The 19,038-nt window shown below is 35.1% G+C and overlaps 2 protein-coding genes across 2 annotated transcripts; one reads left to right on the top strand and one right to left on the bottom strand.

The window, feature by feature from the left end:
- The first annotated feature begins 1,295 nt into the window (after positions 1 to 1,295).
- Positions 1,296 to 13,065, top strand: LOC110100585 (putative transferase At4g12130, mitochondrial). The gene is made up of 5 exons (XM_020828153.2): positions 1,296 to 1,948; positions 3,964 to 4,214; positions 4,306 to 4,404; positions 11,914 to 12,072; positions 12,280 to 13,065. The coding sequence occupies exons 1-5, from the start codon at positions 1,434 to 1,436 to the stop codon at positions 12,522 to 12,524; spliced, it is 1,269 nt and encodes a 422-aa protein (XP_020683812.1). The 5' UTR covers positions 1,296 to 1,433; the 3' UTR covers positions 12,525 to 13,065.
- A 1,203-nt stretch (positions 13,066 to 14,268) lies between these two features.
- Positions 14,269 to 19,038, bottom strand: LOC110100578 (3-phosphoshikimate 1-carboxyvinyltransferase 2). Its single transcript, XM_020828145.2, has 8 exons — positions 18,529 to 19,038; positions 17,622 to 17,866; positions 17,365 to 17,518; positions 16,243 to 16,457; positions 16,044 to 16,161; positions 15,367 to 15,577; positions 14,896 to 14,957; positions 14,269 to 14,810 (listed from the first exon to the last, which is right to left on the bottom strand). The coding sequence occupies exons 1-8, from the start codon at positions 18,892 to 18,894 to the stop codon at positions 14,592 to 14,594; spliced, it is 1,590 nt and encodes a 529-aa protein (XP_020683804.1). The 5' UTR covers positions 18,895 to 19,038; the 3' UTR covers positions 14,269 to 14,591.

Below are 19,038 nucleotides of genomic sequence, written 5' to 3'. Positions count from 1 at the left end.
AAAATTTCTCCAGTTAGGGAGGAGATTTCTATGGTTATTCTTCCAAGCCAAGTCTTAGGAACGGATTTAATAAAATCATAGGCTTGGGTTATTATTCAAGTAACCTTTTTTGAAGTGCTTTATTGATTTTAGGCTGAGATAGTTTCTATACTATTGCTTATTAATTTTGTTGATATGAATTAATAAGTTCTTATAAGGTGTTGTGATTAGGTGTCTTAATAATGTTGAAGTGGTGGGTTGTCATTCTTTTGGGAAGACTTTAATAAATGACGACTTCAACTTAAGAGGACAGAATTTCGGTGTTAGAAAAGTGCAATGTTGTCAAGAGATCCAATTGGTAGTTAATCTGATTAGTATTAATTTCACCGATGTATTTATTAACTATAAAGTGGAGGTAGAATCAAGTGGCAAATTTGATCTCTTGAATTTAGAAGACTTTCACAAGGCTGGTGAAGCATGGCATTACATGGATAGAGTCTTAAAGAATGATTTATTTGATTTATGTTCTTTTTTTGGGTTTAGGAAACTGATAAGATCTTTAGGAGATTTTTTTTAGAGCAGACCTCTTTACCAATCACTTCTTCCCTGCTATATTTAAGAGCATGTAAATCCATGATCAAACAAGTCAAGAGGGCTTATCATTGAGGAAATAAAATCAAATCTAAAAAAATATATAATTATAAGATGATTAGGAGAAAATGCAATCCTCAAAAGCACTTGAGGTATAGCAGGGTGATATATGCCGATCGAGGAACCTGACGAGGGACTTATTTGTTACACCATGTTCTATATTTTCTCCTACTTGACTATTTCATATTTAAACTTTTAATTGTATTTAATTACATCTTATTATATGATCATAGTGCATGCTTATAGCTAATTTTATTGAATTAAAAAATATTATCACACTCATGAAAATTTATAAAAAAAAATTATTTTGGCCTACTTTCATGAATGAACCAATAGAATTTGTGAGATTTTCATGCATTTTTTAGTAGAATGTTAATTAATCCACATATTTAAATGATGATGATATGACTAATTTTTTTAATTAATGATAAATTTAGACATAAAAAGTAATTAATTGAATATTAATTACAATTTTTATTAATTTGTGTATTTATTTTGAAATAGATATAATATAAAATTTAAATAGTTATTCGGTATTTATCATAAAATTAATATATAGGTATTGAAATATCATGATCAATTTTTAATGAACCCAAATGTTTTTACTTACGGGCTTGACGGGCACGTATGCGAGGGGCATGGGCCGCGTGGACACGTCCTCTTAGATCGTCTTCCCAGACTCGACATGCGTGGCCGAGCGCCGACTGAGCGACTGGTCTTTTATTAATGGATTTCCAAATGAATATTGGCGAACGGGTATACTACAGTACTGGAACATAGAACGGAAGCCAAAAGGCGAGGAAATGGGCATACCTCTTTTCCGATTCTCCCATCTCCGCCGCTTATTACTACCGCGAACCCCCATTATGCGCTTTTACCAGACGAGACTAGTCTCTCAGCAGGAGAGCCGTCTCGAAGACGCCGGACCTCTGGCCTGTCACCTCGCTTCGCGTTCTGTGATCCGATTCAGAGGCCCTGACACCATCAAATTCTTACAAGGCCTCCTAACTAATGACATCCGCCCCCTCGTCGACATCGGCCGAGGCGGCGATTGGAACACATCCTTTTCTTCCTCTTCAGCCTCGTACTTGACGGCGCCTAATTCGCCCTTTCAGTCTCCGTCGCCGAGGTACGCGGCACTGCTCACTCCTCAGGGGCGGTTCCTTTATGATCTTTTCCTTTACCGGCCGCCACTACCGGAGCAGAAGCTCAATCAGAGTGGGACTGGTCCGGGACCGCGGGAACAAGAGGAGGCCTTTACTTTGCATGCGGATGTGGATGCTTCCATCTTGGATGAGATATTGGTTTGCTTCAGAAAGTAGGCTATTTGTTTGTCGCTTTAATTCTGTTTGCCTTTTTTTAAAAAAAAAATGTTTATCGTTTTATGATGGTTAAAATGGTTTTTTTCCCATGTATAAACGCTAAGAAACGTTTAAATGGAGTCCTGATTGAATTAAATGAAGACCTCAGCATATCGTGTTATTTTAGATAGTTTCATTTTGTGCTCTTCTTATATATATCCTTTCTGTTTCACCTTTGCTAAATTGTTTTTGTGTTCCTGAAGTTTATCTGCTTCATTTGATTTGTTATATGTGCATTCTTCTTGATGTGAGCATAGGATTTATATTCATAATCTTTAGTATTGAATAATCATCTGATTTTCACTCCAAGTTACTTGGGGTGTCTTGAAACCGATTGCTGAATATGGGCGTACGTTGATCAAGTAAATTGGCATATTTTGATCACTTCAACCCTTTGGTGTTTAGGCTATCCATCATTAATTATCATACACCTCAGCTTTTTAAGAATCATCTTTTTGCCAACCCATTCTACTGTTGAGTCATTCTTGATGTTTAATGTCTTGTGATGTTGATCTTTACAAAATTTTGTGAATTCAGCAACACAAAATTCTAGCTTGTCATGCATGTTTGAGTCTCAACGAGTTATTTTTTTTTTCATTTTTCGAACGCCGCATTTACTTGAGTAAAAAAATACGCCTGTCTTTCTAGAATGATTATCTATTTAAAAGTAAAAATACCTTGTGCTACAATATTATTCTATCCAAGATGTCCCCCAAAACTTTGAATGGATGTAGTCTAGAACATCATTTGTCATGTGCACTATAGATGAAAGTTTGAGCTCTTTGTTTTCCCTATAGTTAAAATTTCCCAACAGTTTTTAGAGGTTTTTACAAAGCATATACTCACACAGTCACACTCATTAGCTTAATCTTTTGATTGGATGGATGCCTATCCATTAGCATATTATATTAAACTTGGGCCCTAGTGCATTTTTCTCCTAACTGCCAATAACCTCGTAATAGAATGAGTATTTGAAGAAGCATTTGGCTAAATTATCTTTATTACTTTCCAACTTTTCCTTTTTTGGGTTATGCTTGTTATATTGTTGTATAGTTCCACTATTAAGTTCATGAAGCTGCTGATATGTGGTCTAAACCATCTCTCCCTTTAGAAGAGCAATGTTTCTACCATAATTTTTAACGTTTGAATCTATGGGAGGTATGTAACTTATTTTAATCTTTCTAATTCGGGGTTTCAATCCATCCTTCCTAAATAATTAAATGAGCTTCATTCTTGTGTTTTTTTTGGAAAATCCATTTAGATTGTTGTAGCAATCTATTTCAGTTCATCCTTCCCAAATAATTAAATGAGCTTCATTCTTTTATTTTTTTTGGGGCAATCCATTTAGATTGGTGAAGGTGATATATTTTTGAATCTACAATATTTGTGTTTTCTTTTATTTTTGAATCATTAACCTCATCATCATGATTTGCGACGGCCATTTTTTAGGAAGGAGCGCATTTGTTTTGAAATTAAGCAAAAACAGCATTTTAGGAATAAAATTTAAAAAGCAGCGAATATGCCAAACGGATTGGCGCATTCTTTGAATGCGCCGAACGTGTAAGCGCATTCAAAGAATGCGCGGTGTTGTTTAGCGCATTCTTTATAATACGCTATAATATTCGGCGCACACGTTCGGCGCATTCAAAGAATGCGCCAATTTGTTCGGCGCATTAATGCGCCAATCCGTTTGGCATATTCGCTGCTTTTTAAATTTTATTCCTAAAACGCTGTTTTTGCTTAATTTCAAAACAAATGCGCTCCTTCCTAAAAAATGGCCTTGTAGAAAATATAAAATATCAAGTATAAGGAAAAAGCAAGAAACAAATGCATTATCTATTGAATATCAAAAGGATGATTAAAAGAATAGTGGTCCAGTTGATTTACAAAAATTGTATTAGCATTCTCTTGCTTTGACAAAGTTTTCCAAATAGTGAGAATCATTCTTATAGTTACCTTATTATTTTTGTAGATATAAGTTAAGGTCCAAAGTTGATATTGAGAATGTGAGTGAAGAGTTCTCTTGTTGGCAACGGTTTGGAGGAAAACTTTCTGAAAATGAACAAATTCAGGAGACAGAGGCAGCTGCAGTTGGATGGGGAGGTAATGTTGATCAATCTAGCATGTCGTCTATTCACGGAAGTGAGGAGGGTTGGCAATGGCACAGAGATCCTAGGCTGGAATGTTTAGGTTTTCGAGGAATTTTTCCATCCAATATAATTCGTAAGACTTATGACCCTTAGATTATTTAGAAGAGAATGCACATATTAGTGTTTTATATCTTTTTGATAAATTGTTTGCATTTATTGTATAGCGCCACTTGTTGAGGCTGACAAGGAGGCTGATGAACAACATTTCCTTTTATGGAGAATTGAGAGAGGAGTTCCTGAAGGATCAACTGAAATTCCAAAATGTATGCTTGCTACTCTTCATGCATGTTGTTTCCAATCAAATTATAACAATCTGTTTTACTTAAATAGAGTAGTAAGTTGTAAAGCATCCATTAATTTTGCAGCATATTATATTATTTGCATGTGCTCATGACAACTGCGCGTACACTAGAACCTAATCACATGGCAAGATTCTTTAGCTATTTCTGATAGAAAAGTTAACTTTACAGTGAAAGAAGTTGAATAAATTGTACAAACATAGAGAGTGGAAAGATCTGCATGTATGTAAGAAGCTTTTTAAAGGAAAGTATATGGCACTTCTGCATAAATTCAGTTTAGTACTTAAAATAAGAATGTTACCAAGGTTTTATGGACAAGGAGTGTTTTATGCATGAGAAAATTGATAGAGCTTGTGCTTATTCCTGTTGATCCCACAATCTCATATGACTCATGTGTAGCTCATTATTTATTTGATCATAATAAATTTTATATGGTGTTATCTAATGATATTTTAAGTGTTTTTCTTAGGTCAATTATTTCATAACAATCATTTAGATGTTTATGATATTCACTGGACTAGCTTTGGTACTCTTGTCTCTTGTAATTCGGAGTAGCTTATTGGGTGCCTGTAAAATTTAGTTTATAGGAATGATGTCAGAAATTTTTTGTTTAAACTAAATACATTTAGTTGTGGAGCATGGTATGGGCATTTATTATATTTTCAGAGAAGTTGTTTTTATTTTTTCTTTGCATTTAAATAGTTCGTATATTTTTCCTTCTATGCACTCTTCATCCAACTAGCTAATTTTTTGCATCTATTGAAGCTATTTTATTATGTAGTTTACAGTACTAAAAGAGCTGCCCTTGGCCCTAAACTATAATTTCCTTATAGATGCTTTAAAAATCACTGCAAAATTAGCTAATTTGTAGTAATTTTAACCACTGCAAGTTTTCTGAATTTAATTGCAGGTGCTGTAATTGCTAATTTGCTGTTATTTTTTGCCATCATTAATTAGTTTTTTGTTAGTTCTAACCGCTAAGAAATGTTTTAGCACTTTATTAATTTTAGTAGCAATTAAAACTGCTACAAAGGCTATTATCTGAACCTGCCATCCAACCTCCTCTTTCTTAAGACCCTTCATGTGAAAGCCTAGCCTGACTGTGCACAACATACTTCTCATGTTTCTTCTTGCGAATAGAAAACCCTAATTTTAATGTGGGCACTCCACCCTCATGCTCGCCTTCCCTTTGTGATGAACTTCTTTCATTGATGATTCATTTCAGTTTTAATTGTCATCAACAAATCCCACCGCAGGTGTCCTTTTGTTGCTTTTTTTACATCATAGACTTATGCTTGCTGCAGGGGATTTGTATTTTTTGTTCTCTTAAACTCATTATTTACTATGATTTTGTGATTTTTCAGTAGCTTGAATTGTATTTTATCAAGATAGTGATCATTTGCAGTTTCTTTTGCTTTTGTGATTGCTTTAATTAATTAAATGAGCTACTTGAAGTAGATTACAGTCTGAAAGGCTGAATTGTATTTTATTATAATATTATTTAATCAAGAATTAGCCACATTGTATCTTGATGTTTGTGAAATTTAAAATTTTTTAATGATCATTATATTTAAAATCACTAGGGTAAGCATGATGAGTTTTTCAACCATTTTTTGTTAATAAATCAGAACTTATTATAGAAATTATATTGTCATTTGAAAAAATTAATAAATTTACTTTATTGTTGTTCTTTCCATCAGGCGACAATTTTTATTGAGAGTATTTTCGCTAGGATTTTTCTCACAATATGTGCAGTCGTATTAACAATTCTTGACAACAATAAAGATAGGTTGTTTATAAGAGCTAAATACAAATCTTATGATTTTATTGAGAGAATTACAATATGAGGAATATATGAGAGATTTTTTTTAGGGCAATGCTATGGTAGCCATGTTTATGATTGCGCATGCAAAGGCATAATAAATTAAACTTTGTGATCTCTTAATTAGTGCATGCATTTGATCAATTATATTTTGGTTAAACGTTTAGTAAAATTGTTAGTCACTGCTTCAAAATAGTGTTAAAGTGATAGTAAGTGCTTGCAAAAATTTAAAAAAAGTCTTGGCTGAAATCTCATTTAGGCAATGTCAAAAAACAAACAACAAGAAACCAGGTATAAAACACACAATAATACTTTTTATTGAATGTTTTATGATAGAAATGACAAGATACAAGTGAATCTTCAATTGGAGAGGAAGATCTGGCTCTCTCAAATCTCTAGCCACAGGCTAGAGCCCAAACGCCCTAAGAACAATCTACATTAGTAAACGACACATACCCCTAACCCTAGGAAAATCATCTACTTAAAGGAAACAATAAACATCAAATATCCAAACAGCCCTCCCCTAATTCCATTCTATTCCTTAATTATTTCCCTCCTAAATCATCCCTCAAATTTGCCCTCTTATATTAGAAAATATTTCCTAATTAATCTCCTCTAAATTAGTCCCAAATATGTTCTCTTCAATTAGAAAACATATCCTAATTAATCCCCTTTGATTAAGAACATTCCTAAACAGCTCCCTTTTAATTAGGAAACTTCTTAATTCTCTCCCAATCAAATCGGTTGATCCATCATAAAGCCTTTAGTATGTTGTAACATGAATAACATTAAGTACAAAAATAAATTTATCATAAGTACACATTAATATGTGATAGTGTTGATAAAGGATAAGATGCTGTGAATGTGAGTGTTGTAGATTAAGCACAAATGATTTGATTATGATAAACCATAATAGCATATTATATTAGCAATCAAAATTAATTTGAAAAACCTGAATAACATTCATATGAAGAGTACATAAAAATTATGATGAATACCTTCACGAACCATAATATGGTGCAAACAATACAAATATTGACGCCCACATCACTATGCATATATAGTTTGTACTCTATTAACAGCTAGTGTGAGTGATTATCGATTATCTAAACACATAAATAGACAACTAGGGGTGGGAAGTCTATTGGGCTAGGAATACTAATCTTATTTCTTTTAATTTTTTTTAATAATATATCTATTGTTTTATTTTGAATTTTGTAAAAAATTTAAGGACTTAATGTGTAAGCTTTAATATGGATAAGAGTTAGATGAACCAACTTAGATGGAGTGTTGAATTCGTAGGAGTCGATAGATTTTTGGAGTTCGCAATTTAATGCAATGTTCATACGAAAAACTCAATGTTTGTGTCGGTCATATATTGGAAGGTGGTTTCATTTAATAAAAGAGGTTATTTAGCACTTAATGTCGAAGGGAATTTTTTTCTGGATATATTACATGGAATCGATGTGTGAAGAATATAGAATATAATGAGTAGAGAATATTTTAACCGATGAAGAAGATTAAAGAATAAATAATCAATATTCATTTTCGAGCAACTTCCAGTTCAAGTTGAACAATTTAATACAAATGATATTGAATATTTGTTGAGGGTCTTAAAAGTTTAGCAGATGAACATGCAAAGATTACTACAGCTGTAATGAATGTGCAGCCAAACATAGAAGTTCAATCCAATGATAGTGTAACATTTTAAAAATTATGAGAAGATACAGATACAAAATTATATCTTAGGTGCAAGTCATTCTATAAATTATATTCACCGTGTACTTCATTCGTTTGAAGTTTTGACATTATTGGATGATAAGATCTTTTGATATACTATTGGAGTTATTAATTGATGTCTTTATTGCCTAAGAATACATATGAATTAAATAAAAGCTAAAGTTATGAACATGGTTGATATTGATATATAAAGATAGGTGTTGACCTCTCAGGTTAAAAAATGATGAAATAAATATATAATTATATTACTTTGCTGAAATCGGTGGCCCATCCTGAATCCCTGCTCAAACATATTTTCTCTTCTTATATATTATTTGAAAATTATCACATCATCATAGCATGTTATCTTGTGATATTGATAATAATCCAATTCATGTCAATAAACCCTGCATTAAAATATTCAATGTATGGATGTGAGCTTGTTTGATTGTTGAGATCTTTATTTTGATCTCATATATGAGAATAGCATCCTTCAGTTTTGAATATGTTTACTCAATAGCATCTCACCCTTGATGGTATTTCACAATTATGGCATTAACAATGAATCTGTTTCATCCTAATTTTCTTTCGGCTTCAGAGGAGGGTCCACAAGTGCAATGACCCAGAATCAAATTTGAAAGAATAGTCTATTTATCATTTTAAGAATATATCGGAGCTTCTATAAATCATCAATATGTTAGACCGGTCCAGCCGGTCCAGGCGGGACCGGTTCACGGGCCAAAGATCGCGAAACAGGCGGAAGCCGCACGCACGCACGCCGCCGATGGTCCCGCACGCCCGAATAGGAAGGTTTTTGAATGGATTTTAGGAGGGAAATTGATTGTAGGGATTGTTTAGGGAATTCCTTTTGATTTGTATGCATTAAATAGATGTTTTTTCTAGGGTTTGAGTATCTTGAATTTGACTGAAATTTGAGATCTCGTAGATTTAGGGTTTCTTTGGGCTCTAGCGGCGTCTAGAGATTTGGGAGAGATCGATCCTCCTCTCGAATTGAGGATCAATTGTATCTTTGCTGTTTTATTCATCTACTAGTGAAATACAAGAGTTTTTCTTCGTTTTCTATCAGATTTCCTTGTCAATTTGCTGTTTTTCTGCTGTAAACAACAGATTTCTGCTGTATTTCTGCTGTGGACAGCAGTTTCCATCGGATCAACTTCAGTTTTGGTGAGAAACACTTGGGAACTCAAGTGTTTCCTATCACAATATAAACAATAACCAGCGAAAGTAACTAAAATCATATATATCAAGATCTTTTACTATTTATTCATGCAAAATATCATTTACACTAGTTAAGAGATCACTACAATTACTAATCTATCACAAGCTCCTGACTATAAAAGGATTAAAAAAATACAAAATAAAATTCAAAGAAAACCTGAGGATCTCTGTTAACCTCACTCCAACTGGTCCTGACCCCTTCCTCAACCTGAAATAATTAAAATCCACATAATGAGCTCAAAAGCCCAGCAGTAATCGAAAGCTCACAAAAGCTTTAAATACAAGGACTAAAAAATCAATATAAAATGCTCAGTCTAATATAATTAATAACAGGTAATATAGTTAATGACCAAATATCATTTCTAAAACTCAAAATGGTCAATAATAAAAGCAGGGAATCATTACAAGGAATCAAAAAATTGATAATTGGTATAAAATTAAATAAATCGATAAAGCAACGATGCAACAATTATTCATAAATCACTAAATGAATCCATCTTATCTATTCATATGTATCATCTATTTATATAACATCAATGCATCCAATACTAGCAATGATATTGATATATTTATCAATGTCATCAATGCTATCAATTTATGCATGTATCAATGTATAATTTAGCAAGGCGAGACATCCAGATTTAACATGTTGTTTTCAACATTTTTTACTCCAACTGATTTACAGTTGGTCATCAGTTATATCAATTATCACTTATCCAACAATTATCATATTCAATTAATCAATTATCATTACATGTCACTTCATTAAATCAACAAAGAGTCATCACTCTCTGCCTGTCGGCGTAATCGATCATTTGTTGGATGCTACAACCGGGATACACCACAAACCATCTTTAAAAGAAAGCTCGTCGGTCCATTCTCATGTGTAAGACATTATGTTTTAACAGTCAACCTGTTTTATAGTGTTAACAACTAGCGTTTTTTTGTTTATGCAAATGTCTTAATCAAAATGCAGTAGGAAATAATCAATTCTATTCAATACAAAAAAATCTATATAAAAATTAAAATCATTTAAAATTAAAATGTGATTTGAGTTACTTGCAACGAGTAAAATGTTGGGGAGATGAGGAGTAAACACCACAATGACCAAACGAGCAAGAAAGTAAAAGTAGCGAAAAAGTAAAAAACACCAAGATTTAACGTGGAAACCCCAAAATAGGGAAAAATTACGGAGCCACACCACAACAAGAAATCTACTATGAAAATTGGGAGAAATAAGTACATATCTCTTTTCTCTCTCTCTCCTTGCTTCTCTTCTCAAATGCATCGTTCTCAATGTCTACACTCTACAAAAATACAAGAGAAAGTCAAGTAAAATAATCTCAAGGGATGCAACCCTTCAGAAAAACGAGAAAGAAAATCATCTAGTCGGCCTCGCGGAGCTATGACGCTAGTTTGGGGCGTTGAAGCCTATGTCTCGCACCGTTGCAGGTTGTATTTATACCGTTGTGGCGCTCTACTATCTGTCATTCAGCGCTGGGGCACTCGTGAACACAATGTTGGAGCGCTTGGGTATGCAGCGTCAAGGCGTTGTACATGAATTTTTTTTTTTTTTGAACCCAAACCCAAGCAAGGGGTAAACCCCACACCCCCCAATAAACAAAACAAACTTTGAAGTCCAAGACAACATGATAACCATATTGATCAACACAATCAAATTCCACACATAACATAGAAAATGTCTCTGAACAAAATTGACGGATGTAAAAGCCTCGAAAAACCTTCTCGCTCTTCCCTCTCTCTTCTTCAGCAAGCCATAATGCTGGAATTCAGATTTTTTATTTCAAAAAAAAATTGGATGATTATAACAAGATTTTGAATCTCTCTTTTTTTACATAAATATCTTGCAATTTGGGTTCATTTCAAATACTTTTTCATTCAGGCAATATAATACTTTTAGCCCTGAAGTTCACCTTTAGTTTGATTTTCCTCCTTCAAAGAGAAGTCAAAGAAACTAGTCATTATAAAGAGAAAGAAGGATCTAGATAGGAAAAAGAAAAAAGAATAAATGTTAGAAAAAGGAAGCCCTAACCTCACTTCTATACCATGTTAAAAAGCAAAAATATAAAAAAGTAGTTTGAATTTGGTTGCTTGCTTTTTGTACAATGTTTGGAGCTGTATGTAGGCTACTCCAATATTGTTACATATGATAATACATCAATGTTAATCACACAAAATAAAATGAAATAAAGAAAACCCAAAAAAGGGGGTGTTGGCGGTTATCTGGGCGAGAGGAAGAACATCAAATGGCTAAGCTCCTCAACCCATGTGGTTAAGGATTCATACTATGATTAGCAGCATAGTGGAGCCTATGGATCCCAATACTGTTGTGAAAATAGTTGCTGGGAAATCTTCGGCATGTGAAGGAGGCAGAGTTATTCCCATGGATGTGTGGGACCCCCCCTTATTGCCGGAAATCAATTGCAGCACCTGTGTGGTAGTTTTTGAACAGCTATAAAGAAATTTACATTAGTTTTAACCATTGTAAATTTCTGCCAAAATTTCTGTTAAAGCTGCATTTTTTTCCTTTCAAGTGGAGTAAATTTGTTATTTGTATCACTCACATTATTAGCGCTTTTGATGGATAACTGATCTTTTGAAGCTTCTGATATTTTGGCTGACGTACTCAGAAGACCTTTTTCCTTAACAACAGTCTTGTTTTTTTAATACAGGTGAGGCTATTCCTCTTGAATACAATCTGGAAGGGTTGAATGCCATCTCCTTTGACAAGGGATGTTACGTTGGACAAGAGCTTGTTGCTCGAACACATCATCGCGGTGTCATACGAAAACGCTTACTTCCATTGATATTCACCGATGACTTCGGAAAAGGTAAGGCAATGAAATTTAGGTTTCATTTGGGACGGCTTTTTTATCACTTAAAGAAGCTTTTTAATACAACAAATAAAATTTTTATATTAAAAATTTATTTTAACAAGCAGTAAGAAAGTCGTCCCAACAAAGCCTTAGTCCATTGTTTATTTTGTTTCTCTCCTTATTTTTTGATGTTTCAATTTGTTTTTCTTCCGAATTATATAGAATTAGCTCAAGAGGTTTCTCCAGGCTCTGAAGTAGTAGATAAAGATTCTAAAAAGAAGGTTGGGACTGTGAATACTGCCCTTGGAAGCCGAGGAATGGGATTACTGAAATTAGAAGCAGCTTTAAAGCAGCCATCAACGCTGGCTATAAAAGACAAAACTGATGTGAGGGTAAAGGCTTTTAGACCTGAATGGTGGCCTTCAGAATGGACGCAGTTGCAGGAATTGCAGAGTGTGGCAGATTAAGGCTTCATTTGGGATGATTTTTTTATGCTGCTTAAAGCAGCTTTCGAGTACAAAAATTTTAACTTTTGTACTAAAAAGCTTGTTTTAAGAAGCAGTAAAAAAGCCGTCCCAAATGAAGCCTAAGATGGTTGATCTTTCATCAGGAAATTAGTATGGAGTCGAATCCTCTCTTTTAGCTTCCTGGATTGCTTGCCAAGCAAAGTTTTTGATAGATGAAGATTTCTAGCATTATGGCTGCTGACTAGCGTCACAGGGTATCAGGCTTGGCTAATTGTACAAGCCTTAATGACTCGCTCGCAGAAGCAAATACCTCAAGGTTAGTTTCTTTCCCGTTGAAGTGATTATTTGGTTGTTAAATTTGTTATAACCTTCGTTGTTAAAAATGCTAAATATTTCTTTTTTGTAATAATGGGAATCAGGATGATCTGTTTTAGAAACATTTACTATGTTAGAACCGATTGAGGGTCTTTCAATCTTTTCCCTTCTGCAATTGGATGAACAATTGCAGTTTTGAATGTTCTTAGTTCTATATTTTCTAATATGTATGATCTGTAAGCTGAGATGGAAAAATATTAGGTAGGCGTTGATGAGTAACAACAGAGAAAATGAATTGGATGGTAATTGTGTTAGTAGTAACTTCAGCATTCCTTAAATTCTCTAGGCATAATGTAGTAGTATAGAGTGAGAGAATGCTTACTTTGCATTTTGCGGTGAGATTATTACGTGCGGAGTTCAGACATAGAGAACGGTTCGATTTTGTGAATGTGAATAGCAAAAGCACAGTACTGTTCACCACTGCACTTCTACTGTTCACCCATGTATTCTTATTGTTCATGTGCAAATGAGCAAATAAACAAATAGTATGATACGAAAGCATTAATGTTGCTTAGTATTAATTAATATGAGTCACAAAAGTACTGAATAATCTGGTGATGTAGGGAAGGAGAGACTTAAATGATGCTTAGATAAGCCCAAGGTGATTAAGCTTATCTTAACTTTGTTCAAGGGATAGATGTAGCTTAAACCACCTTGTCTATAATAAAATCAAGCATTTATCCCACCGTTATATGAGTTATATGAATTATTTTTTCTTCAGTATCTTATTAAGAAAGATTTGGTTAGAAAACTTTAGAAATATTTTTTCTTTATTAGATTTAAATGAGAATTTGACTTTTAATAGGATACATTTGCAAAAAAAAAAAAGATTCATGCAATCGACCCCACATAATGGGACTAAGGTTTGATGTGGTTGTTGTTTTATCTTATTAAGAATCAAATTTTCATTTAAATTTAATAAAAAATATCATTTCTATTATTTTTAATAAAAAAATTTAAATCTATCTCTATCTTTTTTAATATAGGTTGAATATAACACATCTATTCTTCTAACTGATCATTTGAAGGCTGATATTTTATATGATCAAATCATCTAAGACAACTCTCTCTAATCTAAATGACCATTGGAGTTATTTCCAACTTTTTCATAGCTTGTCTAATGGAACAAGACAATAAAAATTAAAACCCACCATCCTGGCAAATTCTCCTAAAAAATACTATTTGGCAAATTTCACTGATTTAAAACTAGCTTAAATTGAGTTAAGATTGAAACAAAAGTTCTGGAAACAAAAGTCGCTCTTGACATTTCGTCATCTTTGAAAAATTTTCTCACCACTTCTCTCCACAGTAACAAATTTTTTTTTCCAGCCAATTTTTCCTTAAATAACAATCTAATAGCAATCAGAAGTGAGACTCAGACAAATAATAATAGTTTCGAAATAAACATAAAGATGACAATATTTATGCCCTTAGAAGCAACAACAAATGCTTTTATCATACAACACAACCGGAAACCACTTACATAAGACATCCTTGAAACCTGGATGTCTACATGGCTGGCAAATTATTACGTCAGGTGACCGGACCATCCGGACATTCAATCCAGACGCACCACATCACACGGGTACACTGGGCCTTGGGTGTATCTGAGTGACGTAGCGCGTCTGGATTGGTGTCCGGACGAATCCGGACACCGGACATAATAATTTTCCCTACATGGCTAGCCTTTGATTAGTACTTTGTAAACCTCTTCAAGACATCAAAATAGTCTGGGAAGGTCTTTCGAGTGCAGCCCGGGTCTTTAATAGTCACAGGAACATCAGCACAGGCAGCAACGGAGAAAGCCATGGCCATTCTGTGATCATCGTAGGTGTCGATGGCTGTGAGATTCAATTTCTTTGGTGGGGTGATCACACAGTAGTCAGGACCTTCCTCAACTGTAGCTCCCAGCTGAGAGCAAAAAACGAAGAGTAAATCAAAAATCACTAAGGGAAAACCAATGGCAGCTTTGATTTGTTAAACCAGGTTTGCTTACCTTTCTGAGCTCTGTGCAAATGGCTATCATTCGTTCGGTTTCCTTCACTCTCCAGGAAGCAACTAGAAGAAGATTGATATTTAGGGCAGTGGATGATGTATGATATATAAATTTTAGGGATTTTGAAAATACATATTTAACACCTAAACTTTTATATTTACTAATATACCACATAAAATCCCCCTTTCTTTCTATTCCTACCACCTAATTGAAGCGATGAGATAATTGTATTCACTGTGAAAGGATGCTATTGACAGGTTAAGAATGTAAGATAGCCGCTAATAGTTATTTTTTACGGAGGGTTTAAATGGAATGTGGTATATTAATAAATATAGAAGTTTAGTTGTTAAATATGTATTTTCAATAGTTTTGTGTTATGTATGTAAAAAATTCCTAAAATGTAATGATAAAAAAGTTTAAAGCAATAAACTTTGAATAAAATTAGTAAATTACAATATTCCACAACCCTACCATCTCTTATGGCTGTTGGGCCATCAGCAAACAGAGCTACCACAGCCAGCGTCATGGCAACATCAGGCATTTTGTTCATGTTCACATCAACGGCCCGTAAATTCATCCTCTTGGAAGGATCTCTAGGCGGCCCAGTAACAGTGACACTGTTCTCAGTCCAAGAAACCTTAGCTCCCATTTTCTCGAGTACCTCGGCAAACTTAACGTCACCCTGAATCCAAGAACAACAAATTCCTAGGTTCTAAATATAGATCATTCGATCCAATAGATGCTTAGGGGCTGTTTGGTAGCACCCAGGATTTATTTTAAGTAAGATTTCGTAAATCCGCTAAATCCAGATTTCAGAAATCCCGAGGGGCCTAAATCCTGAAAACTGTTTGGTAACATTCATGATAAATCCAATTAAATTTCGTGTGACTGTTTGGCTATAGAACAGATTTAACGAGCAGACTCCTCTGGAGCCAACGGATTTCGTAAATCCGGCAAAAAATAGGATTTCGGAAATCCTGGGTTTAGCACGGAAAGGCAGAATTTTCCTTCTACGGCATCTTTCATTTGCCGTGAGATTTGGTTATGCATTTTAGGCTGTTTAGCTGGATTTCGCTCAAATCCGGCCTAAATCCTGCTACCAAACAGCCCCTTAAAGTTTCAGATGTTAACAATATGGATGCTAATACCTGCAAGCTGCTTGTGCCGCAGCCTTCCACAGTGACAGTTCCGCCGGTGACAGCTGCGCCAGCTAGGAAATAACTAGCACTTGAAGCATCTCCCTCAACATAAGCAGTTCCAGGTGATCTATTGCAAGATTTTATAGGGATTAGTCTACTATTCATTTAATCCTGGTTCATTGCAGATTTAGCTAGTCTAACAACTCACTTGTATTTCTGACCACCCTTGATGAAAAACCTATCCCAGGAGCTAGAATGCTCTACAGTGACACCAAAACGTTCCATCAATTTCAGAGTCATTTCAACGTACGGGATTGAAATTAGCTTATCAATAATCTCAATTTCCACCTCTCCAATGGCAAGGGGAGATGCCATGAGCAATGCAGTCAGATACTGGCTGCTAATAGATCCAGAGAGCTTAACCTGAAAAAGTAGATACAAGATACAAAGATTAACAGCCACTCTGTTAAGAGTTGGAGGTGAAGAAAAAGAAATCTAACAAAAAGAATTTTTTGAGATCATAGACTATGCTTATTTTTCCAGATAATAAAGTTTCTTAGTTGCATTCTATCAACCTAACTGTTTGATACTTCCATATTGACCGCCAAATTGAACATAGTTCTACAGACTAAAAATATAACTAGTCTATCATGAAAATGGATGAAGATGGTACGGAATAAAAAAATCTGATAGGAAATTAACTATAATAGCATAGAGAAAATGTAAGAGGATCATAAGGCTATTCCTCGTTATTATCTGTAAAGTTCCACATAAACTTTATGTTTTGTAAAAGTTCTTCTAAATGCCGTTGCAATAGATTTTATCTGCATTGTTTATTAAATGACGATAGAACTACGCTACAGATATTCATTTGGATGAAATACAGTTATATTCTAGTACTCATGTTAGTAATACAACAATCTTAATTAACTAGAATCAAAATCTATGATTGTTACACTTCAATAACAAGAATAACAACTCGCAATAGAAACATTAGCATCTTATTTGAGCTATAAATCACAAAAGTTGCAAATACAAAATTGAACATATTAGGCCTTCTCCAACCGAACTCCAAACGCATAAATGGCGTCGCTCGCGAGCTCCAACCAAATGGCAAAACTTCTGCTATTTGGTTGCGGGTGAACAGTGAGATGCAAATATTGACGTCCCACTGTTCACCTGCGCTATTTTTCTGTCTCTACCAGATTTGCCGAAGAAACAGGCAAAAGAGTAGAAAGACGGTTACTTTCGTAGAAGGGCGCAAAATGGAGTTCGATTCGAGATGAATCTCGACATTTTTTAGTTATCCAGACGCTAAAATATGCCTTACCTTGCCCCCTGGAAGGCCTCCCCTAGCATTAACACGAACAGGTGGGCACTTTGTGCCCAAGAAACAATCAACGTCCGCACCCAGTTGCTTCAAGCCATCAACTAAGTCTCCTATAGGTCTCTCCCTCATCCGTGGAACACCATCTAGGACGTAGCTGTACCACATTCCCAATCAATTTAGTAGACTATACAGCTGAAGAAATGCATAGCCATTCAGCATGCAAAGTTTTAAAAAAATTTCCAAGTTCTTATAAGGACCTTGCATTTCCACCAGCTGCTGTTACAGCTGCTGTCAAAGGGCGCATTGCAGTTCCTGCATTGCCCAGAAAAAGCTGAACCTCTTCTTTGGAATCTTTTCCTACAGGAAATTGTCCCCCGGATCCAACAACAGTTGCTCTTTTTGCCGAAGGATCATCCTCTACAGAAAGGCCAAGGGTTTTGAGAGCTGCAAGCATATATCGGACATCATCACTATCCAATAAGTTGTCAACAACAGTAGTTCCCTGTTTAAGATAAAGAATAAGCTTCAAATACAGAAAATGAGCAAAGCGAAATGATCTAAGCAATTATAAACTGGCAAGTAGAATATTTGGGAAAGGAGAAAAGACCTTAAAAATATTAAAGTGGTTTCGCATGTAAATCTTCCATAATAAGTTTCTTTTCATAGAAAGGTTTACATAGTGTAATTGCATTAAAAACTTCAACAGTCAAATGGAACATTGATGGAAATGCTCCATGCATTCTTATGTGAAAGTATGATTGTTATATCTGTTGAGGTTGAATTTGTCAGGAGAAACAATCGAAATTTAGGGAACATTTCAGACAAACACATTAAAGTGATCCATGCAGACCAAGAAGAAATAGATCTTCCAGCCCCATATAACGGTTGTTTGTTTTGCCCCCAAAGGCCTGATGTACCTATGGACATCAAATCTCCTTAGAATTACAGTTCCATTTGCATCAAAGTGACATTATATCAGAACGCGGGATGAATCTCCAAAATATGCAATCCTATTTACCTCGAGCTCTTGTATCAAAAATCTGAAAGCTAATCTATTTACACATTTTAGTAGACTTCAACCCAGCAAAAGTTAAATACCAAGCAAGAAACCAAATTTTGTTGCTCATCACCAAAAGAGTACAAAGGCGAAGATCGTCATCTCACCTCCGATAGCGCTGCAAGAAGCAGGATCCGATTGGACAGCGACTTGGATCCGGGAAGCTTAACTGTGCCCGAGATCTCATTGATGGGCTGCAGCACGATCTCCGGCACCGTCGAAGGCTTTTCAGTGGCCGTCGCCACCGAGGCCGAAATCCTAAAGGATTTCATGGGCGACACTGTAACATGGTCGTGCAACCTCCGGCTGTCTACTTTTCTAAAAGAAGAGAATCCCTTCCGGTCGGAAACGGAGCCTAGCCTAATTGAAGAGGAAAGCAGAGCTTGCCGCCGTGCCGGGGAGAAACGCGGCGAAGGTGAGGACCGGGGGTAGGTGGAAACTCCCTTCGCTATTGACGATTGGGCCATCTCCATTTCTCTGCTTTCCTCCCTCGGTTTCGCTAGAGGTGAGTGAGATCAATTGAAGATATAATGAGAAGATTGACGCTCTCCCACCAAACACCGCCGTCCTCGTCTGGTTCTGAGGAGTCGCCACCTACCAAAGACCCGCGTTACTCC

The sequence above is a fragment of the Dendrobium catenatum genome, unplaced genomic scaffold, assembly GCF_001605985.2.
Source record: "Dendrobium catenatum unplaced genomic scaffold, ASM160598v2 fragScaff_scaffold_963, whole genome shotgun sequence".
Lineage (NCBI taxonomy): Eukaryota > Viridiplantae > Streptophyta > Magnoliopsida > Asparagales > Orchidaceae > Dendrobium > Dendrobium catenatum.
The sequence above is the reverse complement of the archived record's forward strand: the minus strand, read 5'-3'. Positions and strand labels throughout refer to the sequence as shown.

Excerpts from the sequence above, each read along its gene's own strand:
- LOC110100578 (XM_020828145.2), bottom strand. The coding sequence starts at position 18,894 with ATGGAGATGGCCCAATCGTCAATAGCGAAGGGAGTTTCCACCTACCCC. Across the intron at positions 16,458-17,364 it reads GAGGCCTTCCAGGGGGCAAG|GTTAAGCTCTCTGGATCTAT; the intron begins GTAAGGCATATT and ends CTACTTTTTCAG. Across the intron at positions 14,958-15,366 it reads CCCAACAGCCATAAGAGATG|TTGCTTCCTGGAGAGTGAAG; the intron begins GTAGGGTTGTGG and ends ATCTTCTTCTAG.
- LOC110100585 (XM_020828153.2), top strand. The coding sequence starts at position 1,434 with ATGGGCATACCTCTTTTCCGATTCTCCCATCTCCGCCGCTTATTACTA. Across the intron at positions 4,405-11,913 it reads ATCAACTGAAATTCCAAAAT|GTGAGGCTATTCCTCTTGAA; the intron begins GTATGCTTGCTA and ends TTTTTAATACAG. Across the intron at positions 12,073-12,279 it reads CACCGATGACTTCGGAAAAG|AATTAGCTCAAGAGGTTTCT; the intron begins GTAAGGCAATGA and ends CGAATTATATAG.